Here is a 23539-nt window from a genome sequence, read left to right on the forward strand (position 1 = left end):
GTTTAACAAGTCGAACACATGCTTTATTTTGACTTACGCAATCAGCATCCCCCTTTTTTAAGAAGTACAAAATAAGACGCAAAACAGTAAATATTATTTCATCGCAAATAACTCGAGTACTGCTGTAACGATAATTTAGAATTACTTTAAAAGTTAAAAAGTAAAAACTTAAATATTTCCTGTAAAGAAATATCGTATCGTAATTCCGAATTCATTTCGTATATTACAATCAAATTGATACATCCGCGTTTCCGGTTTCTATTCAGACTCAAAAGATGCATGTTGCACAGCATCAATTTGCCAGATAAAGTCATTAAAAACCTTTACATTTGACAACGTTTGCTTTACAAATCTCTTTAACCTTTAACATAACCCGTACGCATCGTTTTGTTGTTGCTGCAAATCAGCCATACCCGTAATGGGTTCTAAATTTGACAGTGTCCATGAAAAATAAGCTCCACATCATATGATTTTTAACCCCCATAACAAGTGCCAAAAATACAAGAAATCTACATGGGGACCTTCAGGACAGCTTTTGGTCATTCTCGACTAAGGGGGGACCATGAAGACTTGGCATTTGAATGGTTAAAAACGGCAATAAATGAAAATATTGATACTTCTAATTCTATAATGAAAATTCAAATAAATATAATTTAAATAAGTAAGGAATTAGCATGTTCACCATTCCTTGTATCATTGTTGTATGGAGGGATAAAATACTTTCGATCGCGCTACACTGTACAGCGTAGATACGGTTTGTAATGGTGAAAGTTCCTCCATCGTTCAATTTTCATCCATGGAGATCCCTGAATATGTGTCAGTTTTGTGATAATTTAATAAACTAAGTCTTTGGCACAAGATGTGCTTTTCTACCTTTTCTATTCCTTGTTATAAAAAGAAATTTTATGAACTGGTGACGATTGTTTATCGGGATACAAAATTTTAGTAAGGGACAAATGATTTTAAGATTCCGACAAGGAGCCAGTTCTGCTATTTGTGACTTCTCAACCCTTATCGCTTCACTAACAAATTATGTTAACGTAAGTGGGCGAGAATGCCCGAGTAGTTAAGATTGCTTTTTGATTGGTGTTTTATTTTAAGAACGAAAATAGATATATAAATTACGCAAAACTAATTCATTATTTAGGGTAAATGACGCACTTGACAGCAACTAATAGGGTTGGGAATGCATAGTTTTAATAAATAATTTGGTTTCCCTTTGACTGAATTGTGTTTTTAAACGCTAAGCAGGACAATTGAATTGGGTTTTCTATTGTTTTAATTTCGAATGAGGATGCTATAGTACATAGATATAGGAAGATGTGGCGTGAGTAGCAATGATACAACTCTTCATCCAAATAACAATTTATAAAACATGTAAAAGTAAACCATTACTTGTATGTTTATCTGCAATCACAAGCAATCTTCTATTTTACTAGAATTATTTTGCCAAGAAAAAGGTTTGCTATTGTATAGTTGGCATACTGACATGATAGCCATGATAGCTGTTAGAAACCAATAATTTATATCTTGCCTGTGACAAAAGTCCTGGATGTGAGATATAAGGATCACTGCAGTCCAATCATGTCATGGATCAGTGATCAAGGTTATGTTTTCCTTGTCAAGTCAGTTTCTCATATATATACTATAAACAGTAGGTCACCTAACTATATTTGATGTATAGAATTATTGTAAGATGAACATGTCTGTCTTGCAGCATTCATCTGACCTTGATCTCATCTTCATGGTTTGTTGGTCAATGTTGAAGTTTTCTTGTAGTCGGTTCTTGGATCCTGTAAGCAATAGGTCAACTATATTTTGTGTACAGGATGCTGGTAAGGTGTACGAAGTCGTTCAATTAACATTATATTACGCTGCCAAAATCATGGCTAAACGGATGTAGTGACCAACTTAGGACTTTTAAGCACATGACAAGAAACGCCTATAATCAGAACATGTTATTTCATTGGTTTGATTTCTACTGTCTTAACAGTCTGTTGACAAACATCCAGTGTCACCTTGGTTATTGTTCATTGTATCTACATGTCAATCACCATAAGTATTTACGACAACAATTTCAAAATGACAACTGGACATAATTTCAATTAATGTAAACCTATTGATGTAAAATCAATACAAACTAAACTTAATATAACTAATTAAACGAAGGCACAATAATTTATTTACAAATCAATGCAAAAAAAATCACAATTCTTTATAATCAGAAGGGTATATGAAGTGTAAAATCTGCTATCAATTCATTTACAAATCAATTAACATATGGCAGCGTAATATAACGTTTATAATTGACAGAATTTCGCCCATCCTATCTGATTTCAGGTTTTTTATGTTCAGATTAGGCAATTTTTTCCCCATGTTCTCTGAAAAGAACATTTTTATTATATTAAAAGTACACTTTATTTCTATTTCATTATAAAATAGAGAAAATTCTGATTCCAGTGATATCTAGTTTTATACAAGTATCTTTATTGACCATTCCACCACTAAGGATCACTTATGCATTGTCCCTAAAAATATGACGTCATAGAAAAAAACTGTTGATTGCACCCTTTGTCAAATGTTTAATGACAATCCAAATTCAGAGCTGTATCAAGCTTGACTCAACTGTTCATGGTTTGACCTTTGCAGTTGTATCAAGCTGCGTCATGTGGAGCATTTATTTAATATAGAAAATATCATAAATTACCAATTCAGTTAGCATTATGTTCCAGTACAATGATTTTTTTTAACTGATAGGGGACTATGTATTGCCATGCAATACTCTCAAGATGTTTGTTCTAATTTATTTGCCCGTCATAGTCGATATGTTATATGGTACACCCTTGTCCGTCTTTCTGCTCGCCCATATGCCTCCCTGTCTGTCTGGAGAATGCTGTAATAAAATGTAATGAAATATTTATGCAATATTTGATTCGTTGGAATAAATCTTTACTTTGATTTTCAAAAATGTGTTTGTCTGCTGTTCCATAGTTACTGTACGTCAGATGTATGTCCGTTTTTTCTCATGTTGTGCACTTACTCAAGTACACTTGGTTTGATTTATTTGAGACTAGTCTAGGGATTGATAAAAGTAGGCTCCCTTGTTATCATTTATGGTGACTTGAGTTACACCGGTATCACTCAGATTACAATTCTACCTTGACAGGTAAGTTTGTATTTAGCCTATAAAATACTTATTTAGCCTTGAGAATTGAAAGGTCAGTTTATCCCATTCATACAATACAAGTTTACCTATAAGGGTCAGAATGGGGTTTACAGAATAGAGAATACATGTAATAGCAACAAAAATAGAGAATAGAGAAAATGAACAACAATAGTAATATCATTTTCATGAGAATTTTACAGAATGAGAGTTATTTTTAGCTCACCGGGCCCGAAGGGCCAAGTGAGCTTTTCCCATCACTTGGCGTCCGGCGTCCGGCGTCCGGCGTCGTCGTCCGTCGTCGTCGTCCTGCGTTAACTTTTACAAAAATCTTCTCCTCTGAAACTACTTGGCCAAATTAAACCAAACTAGGCCACAATCAACATTGGGGTATCTAGTTTAAAAAATTTGTCCGGTGACCCGGCCAATTAACCATGATGGCCGCCACGGCTAAAAATAGAACATAGGGGTAAAATGCAGTTTTTGGTTTATAACTTAAAAACAAAAGCATTTAGAGCAAATCTGACATGGTTAAATTGTTTATCAGGTCAAGATCTATCTACCCTGAAATTTTCAGATGAATGTGACAACCTGTTGTTTGGTTGCTACCCCTGAATTGGTAATTTTAAGGAAATTTTGCTGTTTTTGGTCATTATCTTGTATATTATTATAGATAGAGATAAACTGTAAACAGCCATTATGTTCAGCAAAGAAAGATTTACAAATAAGTCAACATGACTGAAATGGTCAGTTGACCCCTTAAGGTGTTATTGCCCTTTATAGTCAATTTTTAATCATTTTTCATAAATCTTAGTAATTTTTTACAAAAATCTTCTCCTCTGAAACTACTGGGCCAAATTAATCCAAACTTATCCACAATCATCTTTGGGGTATCTAGTTTAGAATTGTGTCTGATGACCCGGCCATCAAACCAAGATGGCCGCCATGGCTAAAAATAGAACATAGGGGTAAAATGCAGTTTTTGGCTTATAACTCAAAAACCAAAGCTTTTAGAGCAAATCTGACAGTGGTTAAATTGTTTATCAGGTCAAGATCTATCTGCCCCGAAATTTTCAGATGAATCGGACAACCCGTTGTTGGGTTGCTGCCCCTGAATTGGTAATTTTAAGGAAATTTTGCTGTTTTTGGTTATTGTCTTGAATATTATTATAGATAGAGATAAACTGTAAACAGCAATAATGTTCAGCAAAGTAAGATTTACAAATAAGTCAACATGACCGAAATGGTCAATTGACCTCCTAAGGAGTTATTGTCCTTTATAGTCAATTTTCAACAATTTTTATAAAATTTGTAAATTTTTACTAACATTTTCCACTGAAACTACTGGGCCAAGTTCATAAGTAAGATGTTCAAACACATCACCATCACCAAAATACAATTTTGTCATGAATCCATCTGCTTCCTATGTTTAATAGTCACATAGACCAAGGTGAGCGACACAGGCTCTTTAGAGCCTCTAGTTAAGGCTATTAAAAGAAAAATGTCCTAAAAATTTAAAGAATACAGGTATTAAAAAAAAACCATGCAGGTCCTCGTGTCATTTACATTGTCAAAATATAGGACACATCTAGTCAAACTGGTTTTAAACTAGACATCTAGTCAAACTGGTTTGGTATAACTGACTGTTTCTTGCCTTAGATGTCTATTTCACATTGACCTTATGTGTTTGTGCTAAGAGTACATTGTACTGTCATATTTATTGATTTTCTGTTGGGACATGACCTACATTGTTTTAATATGCAAAACAGTGGCTTGAGATTTTAACTGATATAAGTATAATAAATTAGTATTTGGAATTTTATATCCTGGTTGATGATGTTTTTTTTAGGGAGCAAGATGTTTTCTTCATTCTTGTTCACATTATGATTATTTTAACATTTAAAGATAGAAAAAATGTCAGTTCTCATTTAAAAATATTTTGCAACTAAATAACAGAATAATAATCTGTCAGATTTGGTGTAAACAAAAAACAAGACAGTGTAATGCAAGGATAGTCTATTTCTATAAAGTCAAGCAGATAGTTTTTTTATATCTAAAAACACTACCATGTAAAGAAATATGCAAGTAAAAGGCCAAAAATATCCCCAAAAATTCAACATTAACAGATTAACAATTAGATCAAGATGCACAAAGTTTTAAGTATTGGTCAGAATATAGGATTCTTTTGTACTTTAACAACATCACACTAACAAGTGATACCGGTGTTATTCTAGTCACCATAATTGTTTTCCTCTTTTACTATAAGCAATTATGACCTGATTTGATCTTGCATGAGTAACACCACCAATGCCACATGTGTAGCAGGAGGTGGAAGACCTTCATGCTTCAAAGCTTAAATATAGATGATGCTTTATGTTACAAAATTTCTGTCAGCCATATGGACATTGTCCTTGAACTCATTTTAATGGTCCAGCCAGTGCTGAAAAAAACTGTTTAACACATGAATTTATGGCGTGTGATTAGTAATATGGAAAAAAAAAATTGTCGAGCCTGTGACTTCTGTCGCGGAAAGCTTGACATAGGGATAGTGATCTGGCGGCGGCGTTAGCTAACTTCTTAAAAGCTTTTTATTTTAGAAGGTGGAAGAACTGGATGCTTAATACTTTGTATATGGATGACTTATGTTACGAAGTATCCGTCTGTCATATGTCCATTGTCCTTGACCTCATTTTCATGGTTCAGTGACTTCTTGAAAAAAAGTTAATATTTGTTGTAATGTTAATTTCTTTTTTATTATGAGTAATAGGATAACTAAATTTTGTATATGCATACCTTGCAAGGTCCTCATGCCCGCCAGACAGTTTTCATTTGACCTTGACCTCATTTTTTCATGGATCAGTGGACAAGGTTAAGTTTTCATGATTATGTCCATATATCTGTACTTGTACTATGAGCAATAGGTCTACTATATTTGGTATATTTTGATTGTAAGGTGTATATGTCCAACTGGCAGGTGTGATTTGACCTTGACCTCATTTTCATGTTTCAGTGGTCAAAGTTAAGTTTTTGAGTTTTGGTCTTTTTTTCTAATACTATATGCAATAGGTCAACTATATATGGTGTATGGACATATTTTATGATGTACACCTCAGTCTGGCAGGTTTTATTTGACCTTGACCTCATTTTCATGGTTCATTGGTCAATGTTTAATTTCCATGGTCAAGTTTGTTTCTTAGATACTATATTCGGTGTATTGAATTTTAAGGTGTATTTCTTGTTTGGTTTTATCTGACCTTGACCTCATTTTCTTGGATCATGTGAAGTGTATGTGATACTTGAAGTAAAGCTTTATATTTAGGACTATCAACATGAAATCCGTGGTTAGTAAAGAAGGCGACACGTTTCGGTGTGTGCACTCTTGTTCATACTAGAGTTACAGGAATAGATTAACGAAATATGTTATATGTTGTGAATTAACTCACTATGCTAGGATCAATTAACTGTTTATACTTTACTTAATCATTGAGGAAGTTAAATACATGAAAGCACTTTGGATCATAAAATTTGTAAAGTGTTTATTTCATTTACATGGTTGTTGGAATTGGGGAAACTACATGCACTTTTATTCTAACTGATTCTTGTTCAATATACCTATACATGCTATAGTTTTTCATTTTATTCTTGCAACCATTTTTTTTTAATATGCATATAATCATACCTGTCAACCTGTGACGATGAAAATGCAGGTCATGACCTGCATTGAAGAATCAAATCTCAGGTCATAACGCGTACGAACTTTTTTGAGCTGAATTTCAGTATTTATGGTACATTTTCTTGTAAAGTATATCAAAGACACCACAACATCAATGCATGTTCACTTGGTTAAGTCATTTTAAATCCTATTAACTATTACTTCATTGCACTTTTAAAGATTTTCATAATTCTGTGTACAAGTCTTATGTTCTTTACTATTTGTATTGAATTAAAATTGTTCAAAAGTGATTTTTAAATGTCTGAGATTGCTGGCTATGTAGCCTTTTAACAAACTATTTATGAATAAAGAAGGAAATTAGACTGTGATAAAATATAGTAATATAGTTAAAGAAGGTATAAATGTAAAAAATAATTTTCAACTTTTTTTTTTTAAATTGTATAAAGGTATATAAATAATAAAAATTTAGTTTTCAATATGTATTTGAATTTTATATTTATTAATGATTTAATCTTTTTCACCCTTAAAACGTAAATATAAGGAATAATTTTGAATGGTGACAAATAAGGGGAAGTAACTCTAGACGTCTATTTAAAATATGTTTACAATTTATTTACGACCTAAAGCTAAGGTAATTGGTGTTAATTAAAAACAGTTTGTTTGACAGCAAAGCTGTCAAGTGAAGCCATACACTTAATGGGTCACTTAATTTGACAGTTTGTATAGCTAAATGAACTTCCTGTTCATGGAAGAATTACGAATTTGCCGGTATTTCAAAGGAATATTACTTATGAAATCAATCTCAAAGCTAAGAAAAACGGGTGAAATAGGGTCATTTTCGGAATTCCCGGGTTATTTAAATGACCCGGCGGGTGTCCCGGGTGATCCCTCATAATTGTAAAAATCTTGGGTCACACCCGCAGAATACGGGTCAGTTGACAGGTATGATATAATTGTTTGCACCTGTCCTTAGTCAGGGTTCTGATGTGGTTCATAAGTCTTTCTCATTTCTCGTTTTTTATATAGATTAGACCGTTGGTTTTCCCGTTTTAATGGTTTTACACTAGCAATTTTTGGGGCCCTTTATAGCTTACTGGGCGGTGTGAGCAAAGGCTCCGTGTTGACGACTGTACTTTGACCTATAATGGTTTACTTTTGTAAATTGTGACTTGGATGGAGAGTTGTCTCATTTGCACTCATACACCATCTTCTTATATCTATATCCAAATGTTGTATCTTTCTCTACTGTTGCAACTGTTTTACTTTATATAAATGCCTTATGCGTGTATTCCTATTATACTGGAAAAGAAAGTATATGGTACAAATGTATATCAAATGACACAAAATCAGCACTGCACCTGATAAAACTATTAGCAAAGGCACACCACTAGTATTGCTGTTCTTCATTTCACACTGAGGCCTTCAATATTTAACCAAAAGCCTTATCTCACTGCAAATTCTAGATGGCTACTATAACTAGTTGGATCAGAATCTCAATCACCAGCCCAGTAGTCATCACTTCTGTGTTGACATGAATTATCATTGCTATGGTCATAATTATAAATTAACTGTTTATAAAACTTTGAATTGTTGAAATACTAAGGCTTTTCTACCTCAGGAATAGATTACCATAGCTGTATTTGGCAAAACTTTTAGGAATTTTTGGTCCTCAATACTCTTCAACGTCGTACTTTATTTTGCATTTTTAACTTTTTTGATTGGAGCGTCATTGATGAATCTTTCGAAGACGAAAAGCGCTTCTGGCGTAAATTCAAAATTTGAATCCTGGTATCTATGATGAGGTTATTTAACAGATGTCGATGACAATTCATCTGTGCATTTAGGAAAACAACTACAGGGTAATATCAAAAAATTATGAAATATATTTGGCATAGTAATTTTACAAATACTATCCTGAATTGCCCAACATTTTCACTGTAAAAAAAAACATTTTAAAATTGTGGTAACTTCGAGACCCATAAAAATAAATGTAGATAACTTTACAGTAAATTACTTACGAAAAGGACATAATCAGCAAAGTCACAATGAAGCCTTCAACAAAAATCCTCACCTGACTGTAGGCTCGAAAAGGGCCCTTAATTATTTTTTAATTATCTAATTTTGCTAAAAACTAAATATTTAATATTTACAAACAATGAAAATGGTGCATAATAAAAAATACTTGATTATAATAAATTGTGTAAAATAGTATTTTTCTTCATCATCTTCATTAAAATAACTTTATATCTTTGACTTTGTAGATGAAGTCCCAACTGAAATAAAGTTAATGACTGACAAAAGATCTGTCGAATTGTACCTTAAATTACTTGAGTCAGGCTCTGAGAAAAAGAGAGACATACGTTTAGTAGTAGTTGGAAAAAAAGGTGCAGGAAAGACTTCATTGATTAAAAGATTGTTTGGTGAAGATAATACAGATGTTACTAGTACAAATGGAATAGAAATTCATAAAATAAAATGCAAAGCAATGTCTGATGATGGAATATGGAATAAATTAGATGGTATGATGTTTAAAGTTAAAACAAATATAACAAAAGTTTTGAAACTATGAATCAATCAATTCCAACATACTTCATTTTACGATCAGATTTGTATTGACAAAATGTAACTGTAAATATGGACATCTGTGGATGCAATTGAGAACAACAAGCCTTTGCAAGTCTTATGTCAGGTGAAGGTCTTTATTTACTTACTTCTTAAGTTTGGGATTAATTGTAATTAAAATATTCCAATGAGACTGAAAAATGCTTTTTTTATGTTATGATAAATAATAATGTTACCTGCCGTAGTCCTGCGTAAAACATATTTCGGCATTTCTTTTAAGAAAATGACTTGTTTAATAGAACAAAACGTCTTATATGTAAAGTTTCTCTTTTTTCTCCACAATAGGCTTTTAAAGAATAATCTTTCAACTGTGTATTCAGAAAATTTTGTGAAAATAGAAGAAGTGGCAATTCTTAACTTTCATTGACAAAACATAATATTGACTCGTCCAGTGTCCAGTTTGAAGGTCATTTTAGTTACCGTACACATTCATGCACGTTCTAATTAATCAATAGTCATGTATGAAAAGCATAAACATGTTTGAAGGTAAACTAATAACAACGTAATCCAATCAAATTGCTTACGATTCAATAACAATGACTAGTCCACATCATAAAAATGTATAGGGATAAACTGGGTAGGGAGAAAATGTCAGATATTTTAAGTTCATTATTTTGCAATAAAGAATAAAAATTTGTTAACCAATAGATTTGCTATAATGTCATAAACATGTAATTCTGTATTGGTATAGTTTTTGGATCTTTTATTTGCGTCTTTAAGGCTGTAGAAAGTTTGGCGTTCAAAAGTGAACATAATCATTGACTTTATACAGAAAATTCGCCTTTTTAAAACATTGAATTTTTCACGAATAATATGCGACAACAAAGTAAAAGCATGTCTTAAGACACTGCAAAAAAACCATTCTGATTGATGCAGTAGTATAGTCATAAATTGCGCTGGAGTGAACAGTGGTATGGCAAACGTCGAATTCCCTCACACAATGTTATCACACACTATAATCATCTGAGGTTTCAGTCTTGAATATATATGTTGTTTTAGGCTTTGAAGTTTCCTGATTATATTCCTTTCTCAGGTACTAAAGGTACCAGGTCATCTTCTCTTTAGTAGAGTTCAACTGAGCTTGACCTCCTTTTCAAGGTTCTTTGCGTCACATAATTATACCCCCGCTTTGAAAAAAAGGGGGGTATACTAGTACTGTTTTACCTCTGTCTGTCCTTCCGTCAGTCCGTCAGTCCATCAGTCCGTCAGTCTGTCAGCATGGTCAGTCAGTCCGTCCCTCTGTCCCATGAATATTTTTCATCACATTTTTCTCAGGAACTACGTATATACACTACCAGGATTTCTGAAATTTGGTTTCAGGCTTGATATAAGTCAGCTATACTGTGTGATGAAGAGTTTAAACTAACACAACTTTGGAAAGTTACCAGAAAATATACGTGTGAATATTGTTTATATTGAAATCTATGGTAACCCTACAGTCGAGGTAGGGATAGTTAAGAAATTTAGTGTTAGTTTAAACTCTTAAAAGTTCAGGGCATATAAACTTTGAAAATTTGCCGCACAGCCCTACATTTTGACCTTTGAAAAAAATAGTGGTGCATATGAACTTTCCATTCTAGGATATGATTTTTTTCAAAACTTCATAGAAACAATGGTACAGTTTTAGCCGTAAAGGGAGTTCCTATGGGAAAACGCATTGTCAATATTTACAGAAATGCAACCTGTATACAGCTACACACAATTGGTAATTGCAATAAAAACAGACCTTAATTGGTTTCCTTCCTGCCATTTCAAGGTGACAATAATCACAATATTAACAAAGGATTAATATAATTCAGAAGTTAAAGAAAAATACAACTTGAATATTTTAAAGTCAATATCAAATATATACATCTTTAAATTGTGAATATATGTACAATACCTTTTAATTAGGCTAATGATGACTTTCAATTTCTGTAACAGTTTATTTTTACTGAAGTAAATGAATCAATTAAGGTGAAGTTATAACATGCTTGAAGAAAACTAAACTATTTTAACAAGTTAAATATTTATAATACGACCGCAAAAATTGAAATTTGTTTGGTCTGATATTGGTATCACGTTGGCGTCGTCGTGGTCTGAATACTTTTAGTTTTCGCACTCTTAACTTTAGTAAAAGTGAATAGAAATCTATGAAATTTTAACACAAGGTTTATGACCACAAAAGGAAGGTTGGGATTGATTTTGGGAGTTTTGGTCCCAACATTTTAGGAATTAGGGGCCAAAAAGGGCCCAAATAAGCATTTTCTTGGTTTTTGCACTATACTTTAGTTTAAGTAAATAGAAATCAATGAAATTTAAACACAAGGTTTATGACCACAAAAGGAAGGTTGGGATTGATTTTGGGAGTTGAGGTCCCAACAGTTTAGGAATTAAGGGCCAAAAAGGGGCCGAAATAAGCATTATTCTTGGTTTTCGCACCATAACTTTAGTATAAGTAAATAGAAATCTATGAAATTTAAACACAAGGTTTATGACCATAAAAGGAAAAACTGTATGTAGATTCTTAATTTTTGGTCCTGTTTTCACATTGGTCTACATTAAGCTCCAAAGGGTCCAAAATTAAACTTAGTTTGATTTTAACAAAAAATGAATCCTTGGGGTTCTTTGATATGCTGAATTTAAAAATGTACTTAGATTTTTTATTATTGGCCCAGTTTTCAAGTTGGTCCAAATCGGGGTTCAAAATTAAACTTTGTTTGATTTCATCAAAAATTGAATAATTGGCACAGTATTGCGCAATAGCTAGAAATCTTCAATTGCACAGTATAATGTGTAATAGCAAATATTTTCAATTGTACAGTATTGCGCATTAGCAAGAAATATCTAACTGCACAATATTGTGCAATAGCAAGAAATTTTCAATTGGAGTTATCTTTCTTTGTCCAGAATAGTAGTTGAATCAACTTAAATCATTGTTTTATACAATATACAATGTATATTCACTTTTACTACCAACTGATAAATTAAAACAATCTTTACCATGTAGTGATAACAAGCACTTTATTTTACATTTTAATATTTTATGATGTATTTAAATTAGTAGTTATTGTTGCAAACTCCATTAGAAATTTGAATTGAGATCAGTTTTAGAAAAAGGGAAAGGGGGATGTGAAAAAAAAGGGGGTGTTAATTTTTCTCATTTCAGATTTCATAAATAAAAAGAAAATTTCTTCAAACATTTTTTCGAGATGATTAATATTCCACAGCATAGTGAATTGCTCAAAGGCAAAAAAAATATTTTAAGTTTATAAGACCACATTCATTCTGTGTCAGAAACCTATGCTGTGTCAACTATTTAATCACAATCCAAATTTAGAGCTGAATCCAGCTTGAATGTTGTATCCATACTTGCCCCAACTGTTCAGGGTTCAACCTCTGCCGTCGTATAAAGCTGCGCCCTGCGGGGCATCTGGTTGAATATGAACAAAAAGGTTCATTTAAGACATGACATATTGACCATTAACATAATTTTAGATTTTTTCCCATAGTAATCAGAATGTAATCAAAAAGTAATCAGGATTACAAGGTATTTTGAAAATTAACTGATTAAATTAAACTACATGTAATCAGATTTTTGGCTGATTAATGATTACAATGATTACTTGAAGAATTGTAATCAATTACAGCTGATAAATGATTACAATTACAATTACCCCAAGTCTAACAAGCGGGAAAGTTAATACTCTAAAACATTTAACAATTTAATAAATAACAATATATGCCAAAGATAAATCCAAATAATTAAAACAAATGCACTATAGAATTTAAAGTCACTGCTCTTATGAATTGTCTAATCACATTGATTAATTGTCAGATGGAATTGTTCGAAATGCACTTTTAGAAGAAATTGTCCAAATAGTAATATTCCTGATAAAACTGGATCTGGGGTTACAGGTCTTGATCCGCTAAGTTGTTAGTCTCTCTTTTGTTGTTGGGTTGATGGCATTCCAATGTGTGAGATGATTGGTAGGCAATCTTTAGTGTCTGATAGTTGAAATCACCAAAACTGGAACAGACGGTACTCTGCAGGATCACTCCAACTCCTTCACGCTTCTAACTGTTGCAACAGTTCCCTACTTAAACTGAGACTGTGACTTAGTTGTTGTATAATTAAGTTTGAGTCTGTTCCAGTTTTGGGTCTGAAACCACATCCTTGATAGCTAATGAATATCCTGAGTTGCCATGCTGGTTGGATACTGAAGAGCGAACTGTTTGGTGACAGTTGTGAAGCTGACTTCTTTTCTCCTACTTGGCTTGTAGGTGCTCTGTTCCTGGAACTCACTTACTGTCCTTACTTGATGGTCACCTAAGTGACTATGATGTTTCTGTCCCTACATGCTGATTCTCTGGTGACTCTCTATTGACTTTTTCCCTTCTGCTCTTTCAAAATTTCTGCGAACTATGAACTATTTAAAATGAAAATTGAAAAGAACTCAAGGTGAGATGTAGATTTCAAATTAATCCGAGTAATAATGATTTTATATACAAAGTGCCAAATGAAAAACATGACTAGTAAAATTAAGATCAAATGTAATTAAAGGATTAAACTCTAATTATCACATGACATCTGTCTGCATTATTTACAGGTTTTACAATTACTATGGAAAAGAGAAATACTCAAAGACATGAAAAATAAACTTAATTCCTTAATAAAGCAAACTTTTGATAATAAACAAATAATTCTAAAATTATCTAACATACAGACAAATAGATATGAAATACTGAAAAATACTATCAAATATGTTTAATACACTTGGAAGGAAAATGCACCCATGACATATATCAATAAGGTCATGTCTAAAATTTGTCTACATCTGAACGGATTTGAAACCGGTGCCAAAGTGGGGTGTCCGTTTGGCTATGTTGGATGAAAATATTTGCAACCTGACCGGTCAGAATGGTGACGTTAATTCCAATTTTCTTGTAGAGATAATTCATAGCCCTCTGCACATTAACTTGGAAGCTAAAATTTCTTGTTAATTTGTTCTCGTCCTGAACATGCATGTTATAAATAGTTTGTAAAACTTCAATTTTTCTGTCAGACACAGGCTAGACATTTCAGTGTATGCAATCTTTTCAGTTCATCTGTCCCTTACCTAAACCCCTATACATAGTTTGTGAAACTGAATTTCTTTCTGTCAGACACAGGCCTGAAAGAAAGAAAACTTTTGCTCATCCTTCTAGAAATTTGGTGGATCTTCATTTTTTTTTTTGAAATTATTACCTTATTTGTAAGAACAGATGTTAGAGTGGAATAACATACGAACATTTTATTCTGTAACTGTTTATTGCCTTATTTTATACCTTTAACTAAATAAACAGTTTTTCTTCGGGGAGATAAGGGTCTTAATTAAATCGACAGATTATTTTAATAATTTGTCAAAATGTAGATTTATCATGCTTTTTATGCCCCACCTACGATACGAGAGGGGCATTATGTTTTCTGGTCCGTGCGTCCATCTGTTCGTTCGTCCGTCCGTACGTCCGTCTGTCCGTCCGTCTGTCCCGCTTCAGGTTAAAGTTTTGGACAAGGTAGTTTTTGATGAAACTGAAGTCCAATGAACTTGAAACTTAGTACACATGTTCCTTATGATATGATCTTTCTTATTTAAAAGTCAAATTAGACTTTTGATCTCAATTTCATGGTCCACTGAACATAGAAAATGAAAGTGAGAGTTTCAGGTTAATGTTTTTGGTCAAGGTAGTTTTTGATGAAGTTGAAGCCCAATCAATTTTAAACTTAGTACACATGTTCCCTATGGTATGATCTTTCTAATTTTAATGGCAAATTAGATTTTTTACCCAATTTCATGGTCCATTGAACATGTAAATTGATAGTGCGAGTGGGGCATCCGTGTACTTTGGACACATTCTTGTTCCAAAATTTTAATAGAAAGGATGAATTATGGGTCACAGGACTTTTTTTCAACCTTCAGGTTGTACAAAATTGTCAGATTTTCTATAGATTTTATAACAGTGAAAACTAATTTTGAATAATAGAGAGTAAACTGAATGATAGAATATTCAGAAAATAAAATAATAAATTTGGGTGGCAGAAATTGTTTTCTTGCTACCAAACAAAATATGTAAATTTACAACACGTTCTATGTTAATAGTTGGTTAATCTGAGTTATCACCCTTTATATGGCTAAGTTAAAATAAAATTGAATCATACAAAACAATAATTTTTATATGTGGAACGGTTCTAATTATAAGATAAAACTCATTTTTAGGAGAAAAATCTTACAAATGAAGTACAATCGTACCTCAAAATCGCATATTTCAATAAAGATGTAGACCAATTGTTTTCTACTATTTTACAATCTAAGATGGCAGAAGACATCCAATCTCCCTAAGATAAAATATCAGAAAGAAAGAAAAAAAAGCCAATTATTTTATTTTCTATTGATAGGAAACTATGACGGAACTGAAATTCATGCAAGACTATTGAAGGAATATGATGTAAAACTTCAGGACAAAGGAACAATAGAAGAACCAGTAGAATCCCACATTGCCATTAAGGACAACACACCAGCAACAAGTTTTGAGGAATCAAAGAAATCAGGGACAGTATATCAGCAGCCTAAAATAATGACACCTCTAGTAACCACTGAATCTCAAGTTGAACCTCCAGTAACCTCGCAGCAACAACACCAATTATTAGAACAGGCAAAAAAGGATATTGAAACCATGCTTAGATCTAATGTAGATTTACATGACAAAGAGGATTATGCCACATTATTTTTGTGGGATTTTGCAGGAGATGAAGAATTCTACCACACACATCAAACCTTTTTATCCCCAGATGCAATTTATCTTGTTGTTACAAAACTCAATGAGGCTGGCGACAAACAAGCACAAGGTAACATTTCATATAGATACAATAAGGCCACACCAATTTGATTCCTTGTTCGACGGACCCGCCCGCACCTACTTTTTTCAAAACGATTTTTTTTTTTATATTCCCGCTTCCTGAAATGTAATCATGTCCTTTTCCCGCACCGTTTTTTTTTTGTAAATATTATAAAAAGATATCAACATTTGTTTTTAAAATCACAGTCTAACCTGTATATAACGATTTTAAACATAAAAGCACACCACCACACTGTGTAAATATCTGTGAGAATATTTGTTTCAGCATCAAACCTATTTATTAAAAGTGTGAGTGCTCCGAAATAAATTTATAACAGCGGAAATACCTGTAAAGAACAAAACATTGGTTTCTTTCCCCCTTACTTATATTCCCTATCAAAAAATGTTCGTTGTTAGATTAAAGTACAAAGAACTTCTGAAGGATTTGCCTTCAACTGCAATTATATTGTATGCTGGCGAAACGAAACTATCCATAGCTGCTGCATGTTTATGCACCTGCCCTGATTGATTCAGGGGCCTGTCGTTCAGCAGTTATCGTTTGTTGATGTTGTTCATTGGTAGTTTCCCGTTTGGATATATGAATTAGATTGTTGGTTTTCCTGTTCGAATTGTGTACGCTAATTATTTTGGGGTCTTTTATAGCTTGCTGTTTGGTCTGTATCAAAGCCCTGTGTAAAGGGCCGTACTTATTTATTATAAGGTTGAGAACAACCCTCCCTCAGACAAGGGGTCATTTTACTGATGAAGAAAAGAAAACAGAAATACCAGGGATTTGTATAGTTCTTCTATACAAAACCTTTGAAAACTTAGAATTTTTTATTCAAAAAGAGGAGAGTTACATCATATTTTAAACAACTTTTTCTAAAAGAGGGGTCCACTTATTTTGAATAATATTAAACTGTTAAAGTAAATGTGTTAACATGGTTGAAGTCCAGGAATATTACAAAACTCTTGGACATGTTTTGACCATTTAATACGAGAAAGATATACAGTTCTTTGAGAAAATATGAGCCCTTTTGTACAAACAAATATATTATAACTTACATTGATTCCTCATAAAACATGTAAAAGGGATATTTATAACATTAAGGGGTTGCCCCGAAACTGATTATGACTTAGATGGAGAATTGTCTTATTGTCAGTCACACATACATAGACCAGATTTAATTATTTCTTGATGAACAGGGAAAAAATACTACAGAAATTAAAGAAATGTCAAAGTACAAGTGATAAATCAAGTTTTAATATTGTCAAAACCTTCTATTTTATGTTTACAAAAAAAAATTATAATCGCTCGCCTTTACTTTTCAAGCTTCGCCTCAAAAATTTGCAAATTAAATATTTTTTTATTAAAATTTTCAAATCGCTCGATCGCCACAAATTTTTGGAGTCCAAAAAACCGTAGAACAAGAAATTAAATTGGTGTGTCCTAAGTGAGAATTAAAATATTTAACATTTCATTTTATTTTTACTTAGCTTAAGATGGAAATAGATATCAAGAACTATATATACCCCCTTTCGCTCCAAGTTACATGAGTACAGAAGAAAATATGTAAAGCAATCAGTCAATTTATTAGATTTACTTTACCAATGCAAATCCAGATATGCATTTCTTCAACAATGAATGTCTATTCGGTGATGCTTGATGAAAGCATTTTGAAAATCCAAACCTAATACAAACGTTAAAGAGCTGATTATAGCTTTGTTCAAAGAATAAATGTATCAGTCGCACATCTGTCATATGTATATGATACTGGTCAGTGATTCTATATCTTCCATAAGGTAGACAAGTTGGACAATCCAAATCTTGCACACAAATGACTTATGGTTTTATGTTTTCGTCTGGCATGACTACTGACATGACAAGAATGCCAGGTTTAATGGTTACCTAAGCTGAATTAGGTTTTGTCTTGTCTAGATCTGTTATCATTGATGGTTCTGCCAAATGCCTAGTTATTTGTCTGTCTGTCTGTCTGTCTGTACGTCCGTGCTTGAAGACATTGATTTGATATTTGGTATATATTTTCATCATGACAAGTTACAGATCAAGTTCAAATTTTGTTCAATTCTGATGATTTTGTCCATTCACTCCTGTTGATAATTGGTATATATAGTGTTATCATGATCAGATCAACTGTGAATTTTGTTCCGATCTGATGATTTTGTGCAGAGTTATGGTCCTTAGACTTAGAAATTTAACAATAATCAGTTTTCCACCCTTTTTTTGTCATGTTTGAAGATATCAATTTGATAATTGCTATGTAGTTTAATAATGACAAGTTACTGATCAAGTACTGATTTTGTTCCGGTCTGATGATTTTGTGCAGAGTTATGGTCCTTCGACTTGGAAAATTCACCCAAATAATCAGTTTCCACATCTTTTTTATACCCCTGCTTCTAAAAAAAGTGGGGGTATATTGTTTTACCTCTGTCTGTCGGTCCATCCATCTTTCCGTCCATCTATCAATTAGTCCGTCCGTCCTATGAATATTTTTTGTCGCATATTCTCAGGAACTACATCACAAGGATTTCTAAAATTTGGTTTCAGGGTTTATATTTAACTTAGTTATATCGTGTGATGTGTTTTAAGATTCATCAATCAACAACTTCTTGTTAACTGAACACTTCCACATTTTACACATGACATCCAAGTTGAAAATTTATTCACATTTTTCTCAGGAACAACATTACAAGGATTTCTGAAATTTGGTTTCAGTGTTTGTATAAGTCAGCTATACTGTGTGATGCGTTTCCAGATTCATCACTCTACAACTTCCTGTTTACCTTCAAGTATTTGGGCGGGGGTATCATCAGTGAACTGTAGCTCACAGTTTCACTTGTTCATCATGCCTAAAGATATTAACTTGATATTTATTATATGGTTTACACCATGACAAGTTATAGATCAAATATAGCATTTTGTTCCAGTATAATGAAATTTAACAGGTAGAGGACTATGTATTGCCATGCAATACTCTCAGAATTCTTGTTTATTTTTGGAATGATGAACAACCCAGGTAAACACTATCCAACGCAGATTATCTGAGTTGATTAATTCCCAATCAAATTTGCAGATATTTCAACGTTAACTATAAATATTAAATGTATTCTAAACTGAGTTCTGATTTGTCATAGGTCAAGGTCGCAACAGTTGTTACATAATGATAGACAGAAATTTAGGAAAATTTTGGTTTTGGGATGTCATCAAGTCTACCTGTTACCAAAATTTTATTGTTCTTGGATGTTATTTTTTTTTAACTGTATGTGAAAGAAAAGTGAAAGATACCACAGATAAAAAAAAAAATGGAAACGACCAAAAAACGAACAAAAGTATACAGAATACAATATTGAAAACTAAATACTGAAAAGTATATGGTTTGGATCTTAAATATAAAACAGTTAGAGCAAAACTGATAAAAAAATAAAGGTCTTCCTTCTCTTTAAAATTTCTGGGAAAATGGACAATTTGTTTTGAAGTCATCGCCCCTAAAATGTCAATTTTTAACATTTTGTATTTTTTGTTTAATATCTGAAATAAGATAGAAAATGTCATAAATAAAGTAATGGAAATTGACAATCAACTCTTTGTAAAAGATTTTGTTCTTAATGATGATTATGACCTAATCTAGCGGATTTTGTTTAAATTGTCTTCAAAACTTAGAACACAGAAAGGAATTAAGTGTACGCAGCAAGATGAGATAAACAATATATATCAACTTGATGGAAATTGTCACATGACTCCTTGTAGGAATAATTACTGTCCATGACAATTTGTACTTCATGGGGGGCCTCGGTGGCCAAGTGGTCTAAGTAGTTCTACTACTGTAATCACTAGCCAGTCAACACTAAGGTAATGAGTTCGAACCCCAGTAGGGTGGGTGCACTCGACTTCCATCTTAATTGACTAGGATTGTCAATTTCCTATCGAAGGTTGTGGTTTTCTCTAGGCACTCCGGCTTCCTCCAACCATAAAAATTGACCGCCACGAAATAGCCCAAAAGTGACACTTAAAAGTGGTGTTAAAACATCATTGAACAATCAGAGAATCAATCCTTGTAGGAATAATTACTGTCACATGACAGTTTGTATTCATTTTTAGATATTTCCCTGAAAACTCTTTTAGTTTAGAAAAAATAGCAAAATGGTCAGAAAGAAAAGATTAACTAATAAGCAAACCTAAGCCATTGCAGTAAAAGAGTAAATAGCATATTTTTGCCATAAAGTAAATAGAAATCTATGAAATTTCAATACGAAGTTAATAACCACAAAAGAAAGGTTGAGAATGATTTTGGGGGTTATGGTCCCAACAGTTTACAAATAAGGGGCCAAAAAGGGTCCCAAATAAGCATTTTTCTAGTTTCCAGACAATAACTTCATGAACTTGTGGAATGGTGTATGAATCTCTCTGAAATTATACTACAAGTTTCCATACCACAAAGGGATGATAAAAATTGGCTTTGGGGAGTTATGGCTCAAACCGTTAAAGAATTAGGGGCAAAAAGGGTGGAAAACAAGGGTGTTCTGGTTAATGGACAATTACGTAAGTACAAAACATAATTTAAAAGCAGTGTAATGGGAGCAATTCAAACACAACATTTTTGATGTATTTAATAGGTTATTATGGTTGCAAACTCCATTGGAAATTAAATTTGAGATTATGACCATATCTTGAGTGAAAGAACAAATTTTTGGAAAAGGGGGGGGGGGAGGTTAAAAAAAAATGGGTGGATGGGGACAATTTGTTCTCAAGATTGCAGAAATTAAAAAGAAAATTTCTTCCAATTTGTTTTTACCATAAAATTGGACATTGACTTTTTTGTAGTATTGTGACAATAACACCTTATGAAAGCAACTCCTCTAAGTTCAACACGAAAGTCAAAATGTGTAAAATTTAGCAGATTTCTAATTGGATTTCTTGCACTTAAATGATTTTTTTACAAATTTTTATCATTTTGCAGATAATTTCTAAACCTCCAATAGATGAATAGATTAAACTGTTAAGAGTAAAACAAAATCATTCATACAAGTTCTACAATACAATTAACTTTGAGCACTAATAGCTATTTTGTGGTGGTCAGTTTTTAAAGCAATTGCTTTCATGCCATCAGATCGATCAAGTGTTGGGAAGTTGAAATCATCAACTCAATGGTTAATTAAAATAGAAGCAGTAGATCTAGAGATCATGGATTGTAGTGTTAATAATTGTTCAGTAATAAACAGGTCATTTTGTTTTTTGTTGTATTGCTGTCAAATTTAAGAATTGAAGTAATCTTGGTAAAAAAAAAGCTTCACTTTGTAATTCGGACAAAATACAGATAGTACACTTTAACTTTTTTAATAAATTTTTCAAATCAACATGGATTTTCATCAAACCATGCAGCCATCTTAGATATATATTAAGCTTACTGAATCCTAGGTAATTTTTTTTTGTATTGCTGTCAAATTTAAGAATTAAATGAATCTATGTCAAAAAGCTAATTTTTTTGATAACTTTTTCAAATCAACTTGGATTTTCAACAAACTATGCAGCTATCCTAGATATATATTAAGCTTACTGAATCCCAGGTCATTTTGTTTTTTGCCAGACAGCTTGTTATCTTGTAATAACTATTATTTTATGAATTGTGTATCTTATCTACATTCTTGTTATCTGTTAAATCATGAAAAGGATGACTAATTTTCTGGTATGTTGGTCTTTGGTGAATTGTTGTCTTATTATCAATCATACCACATTAGACTTTAATGAATGGTGATAAGAATTCTTTATACATATTTCTTTGTAGATTTATTCCAATTGTGGATGGATTCAATACATTGTTACAGTAGACTGGAAGAGGATATATATAAATCTGATGTCAAAAAGAGAATATCAGAGGATCTTGATCCACCGATAGTTATTGTTGGCACTTGGAAAGATGCTTTGATCTCTGATGTACAAGAGGTATTGAAAATTGCCAATGTTGTCTGATGTTTGTGTTTATTTGTACAGGACCATGGTGAACTGTCTAACTAGACCTACATATTGACAATATCTAAACGAAATAACTTTATCAGATTTTAAGGTTTAAAGTGTTTAAAGGATAACAATATTTTCTAATAGTTTACAGAAATTTAGATCTTCAAATAATATCGAAAAATTTGTAAGGGTTCCGCGGAACCCAGTGTCTCGCCTACTTTTGCTGTAAATCGCAGGCTCAACAAAAAATGAGGAAACAAATCAATAAAAACATTCCTCTTTATACTATCTTTTGATTGTAAGAAGCTTCTGTGCAAGTTTGGTAAAAATCTAAGATAGTTAATGAATCTAATTAATGTTTTGAAAACTTTAACTGCGGACTGTATGTAATGTTAACTGGAAGAAAATATAAGTCCATTTAAAAGTAAAATACAGAAAAAATTGAGTTATCTTTTTACAAAATTTACTTCTGGATACTATCTTATGATCATAAATAAGCTTCCGTCCAAGTCTGGTACAAACCCAGGATAGTTTAAGAAAGTTATTAAAATTTTAAAAACTTTAACCACAGAGTGAATGTAATGTTTCCACTCAGAAAAACTAAGTCCATTTAAAAGTAAAATACGGAAAAAATGGATTTTTTTTTTTACAAAATTTACTTCTGGATACTATCTTATGATCATAAACAAGCTTCTGTCAAAATTTGGTTCAAACCAAGGATAGTTTAAGAAAGTTATTAAAATTCTAAAAACTTTAACCACAGAGTGAATGTAATGTTTCCCCGCAGAAAAACTAAGTCCATTTATTAGTAAAATACAGAAAAAATGGAATTTTATTTTTACAAAATTTACTTCTGGATACTATCTTATGATCATAAACAAGCTTCTGTCCAAGTTTAGTAGAAATCCAGTATAGTTTAAGAAAGTTATCAAAATTTCAAAAACTTTAACCACAGAGTGAATATATGTGGACGCCGCCGACGACGACGCCGACGACGACGGAAAGTAGGATCGCTTAGTCTCGCTTTTTCGACTAAAGTCGAAGGCTCGACAAAAATGATACAGTACAATAAACTGGTCATAGACACAATGATTGAAATTGTGTATGCCAGACAGTGTTTCTTCTATTCAAGTCATAAATGACGTTCAAATAAAAAAAAATTAAAGGCCAAATAAGTTATGAAGGGGAACAGCTTTTACGACCAATAATTTTAAATATCATTATATAAATTGATGTTTTTAGTGTTTTT

The 23539-nt window shown here is 32.3% G+C and overlaps 1 protein-coding gene and 1 long non-coding RNA gene across 3 annotated transcripts in view; both read left to right on the forward strand.

Moving 5' to 3' along the window:
• The window catches only part of LOC134691533 (ankyrin repeat domain-containing protein 50-like), a 55430-nt gene extending 33128 nt beyond the window's left edge, over window positions 1–22302 (forward strand). The window contains exons 9-11 of the mRNA XM_063552100.1: window positions 9098–9355; window positions 15874–16323; window positions 22118–22302. Of these exons, the coding sequence (XP_063408170.1) occupies window positions 9098–9355; window positions 15874–16323; window positions 22118–22302 (893 nt within the window). The remainder of the gene's footprint in view (window positions 1–9097; window positions 9356–15873; window positions 16324–22117) is intronic.
• LOC134691500 (uncharacterized) overlaps window positions 1–23539 on the forward strand; it is a 172019-nt gene that overhangs the window by 50741 nt on the left and 97739 nt on the right. The gene's annotated exons all lie outside the window — the stretch shown is intronic.

Source organism: Mytilus trossulus, chromosome 11, assembly GCF_036588685.1.
Source record: "Mytilus trossulus isolate FHL-02 chromosome 11, PNRI_Mtr1.1.1.hap1, whole genome shotgun sequence".
Lineage (NCBI taxonomy): Eukaryota > Metazoa > Mollusca > Bivalvia > Mytilida > Mytilidae > Mytilus > Mytilus trossulus.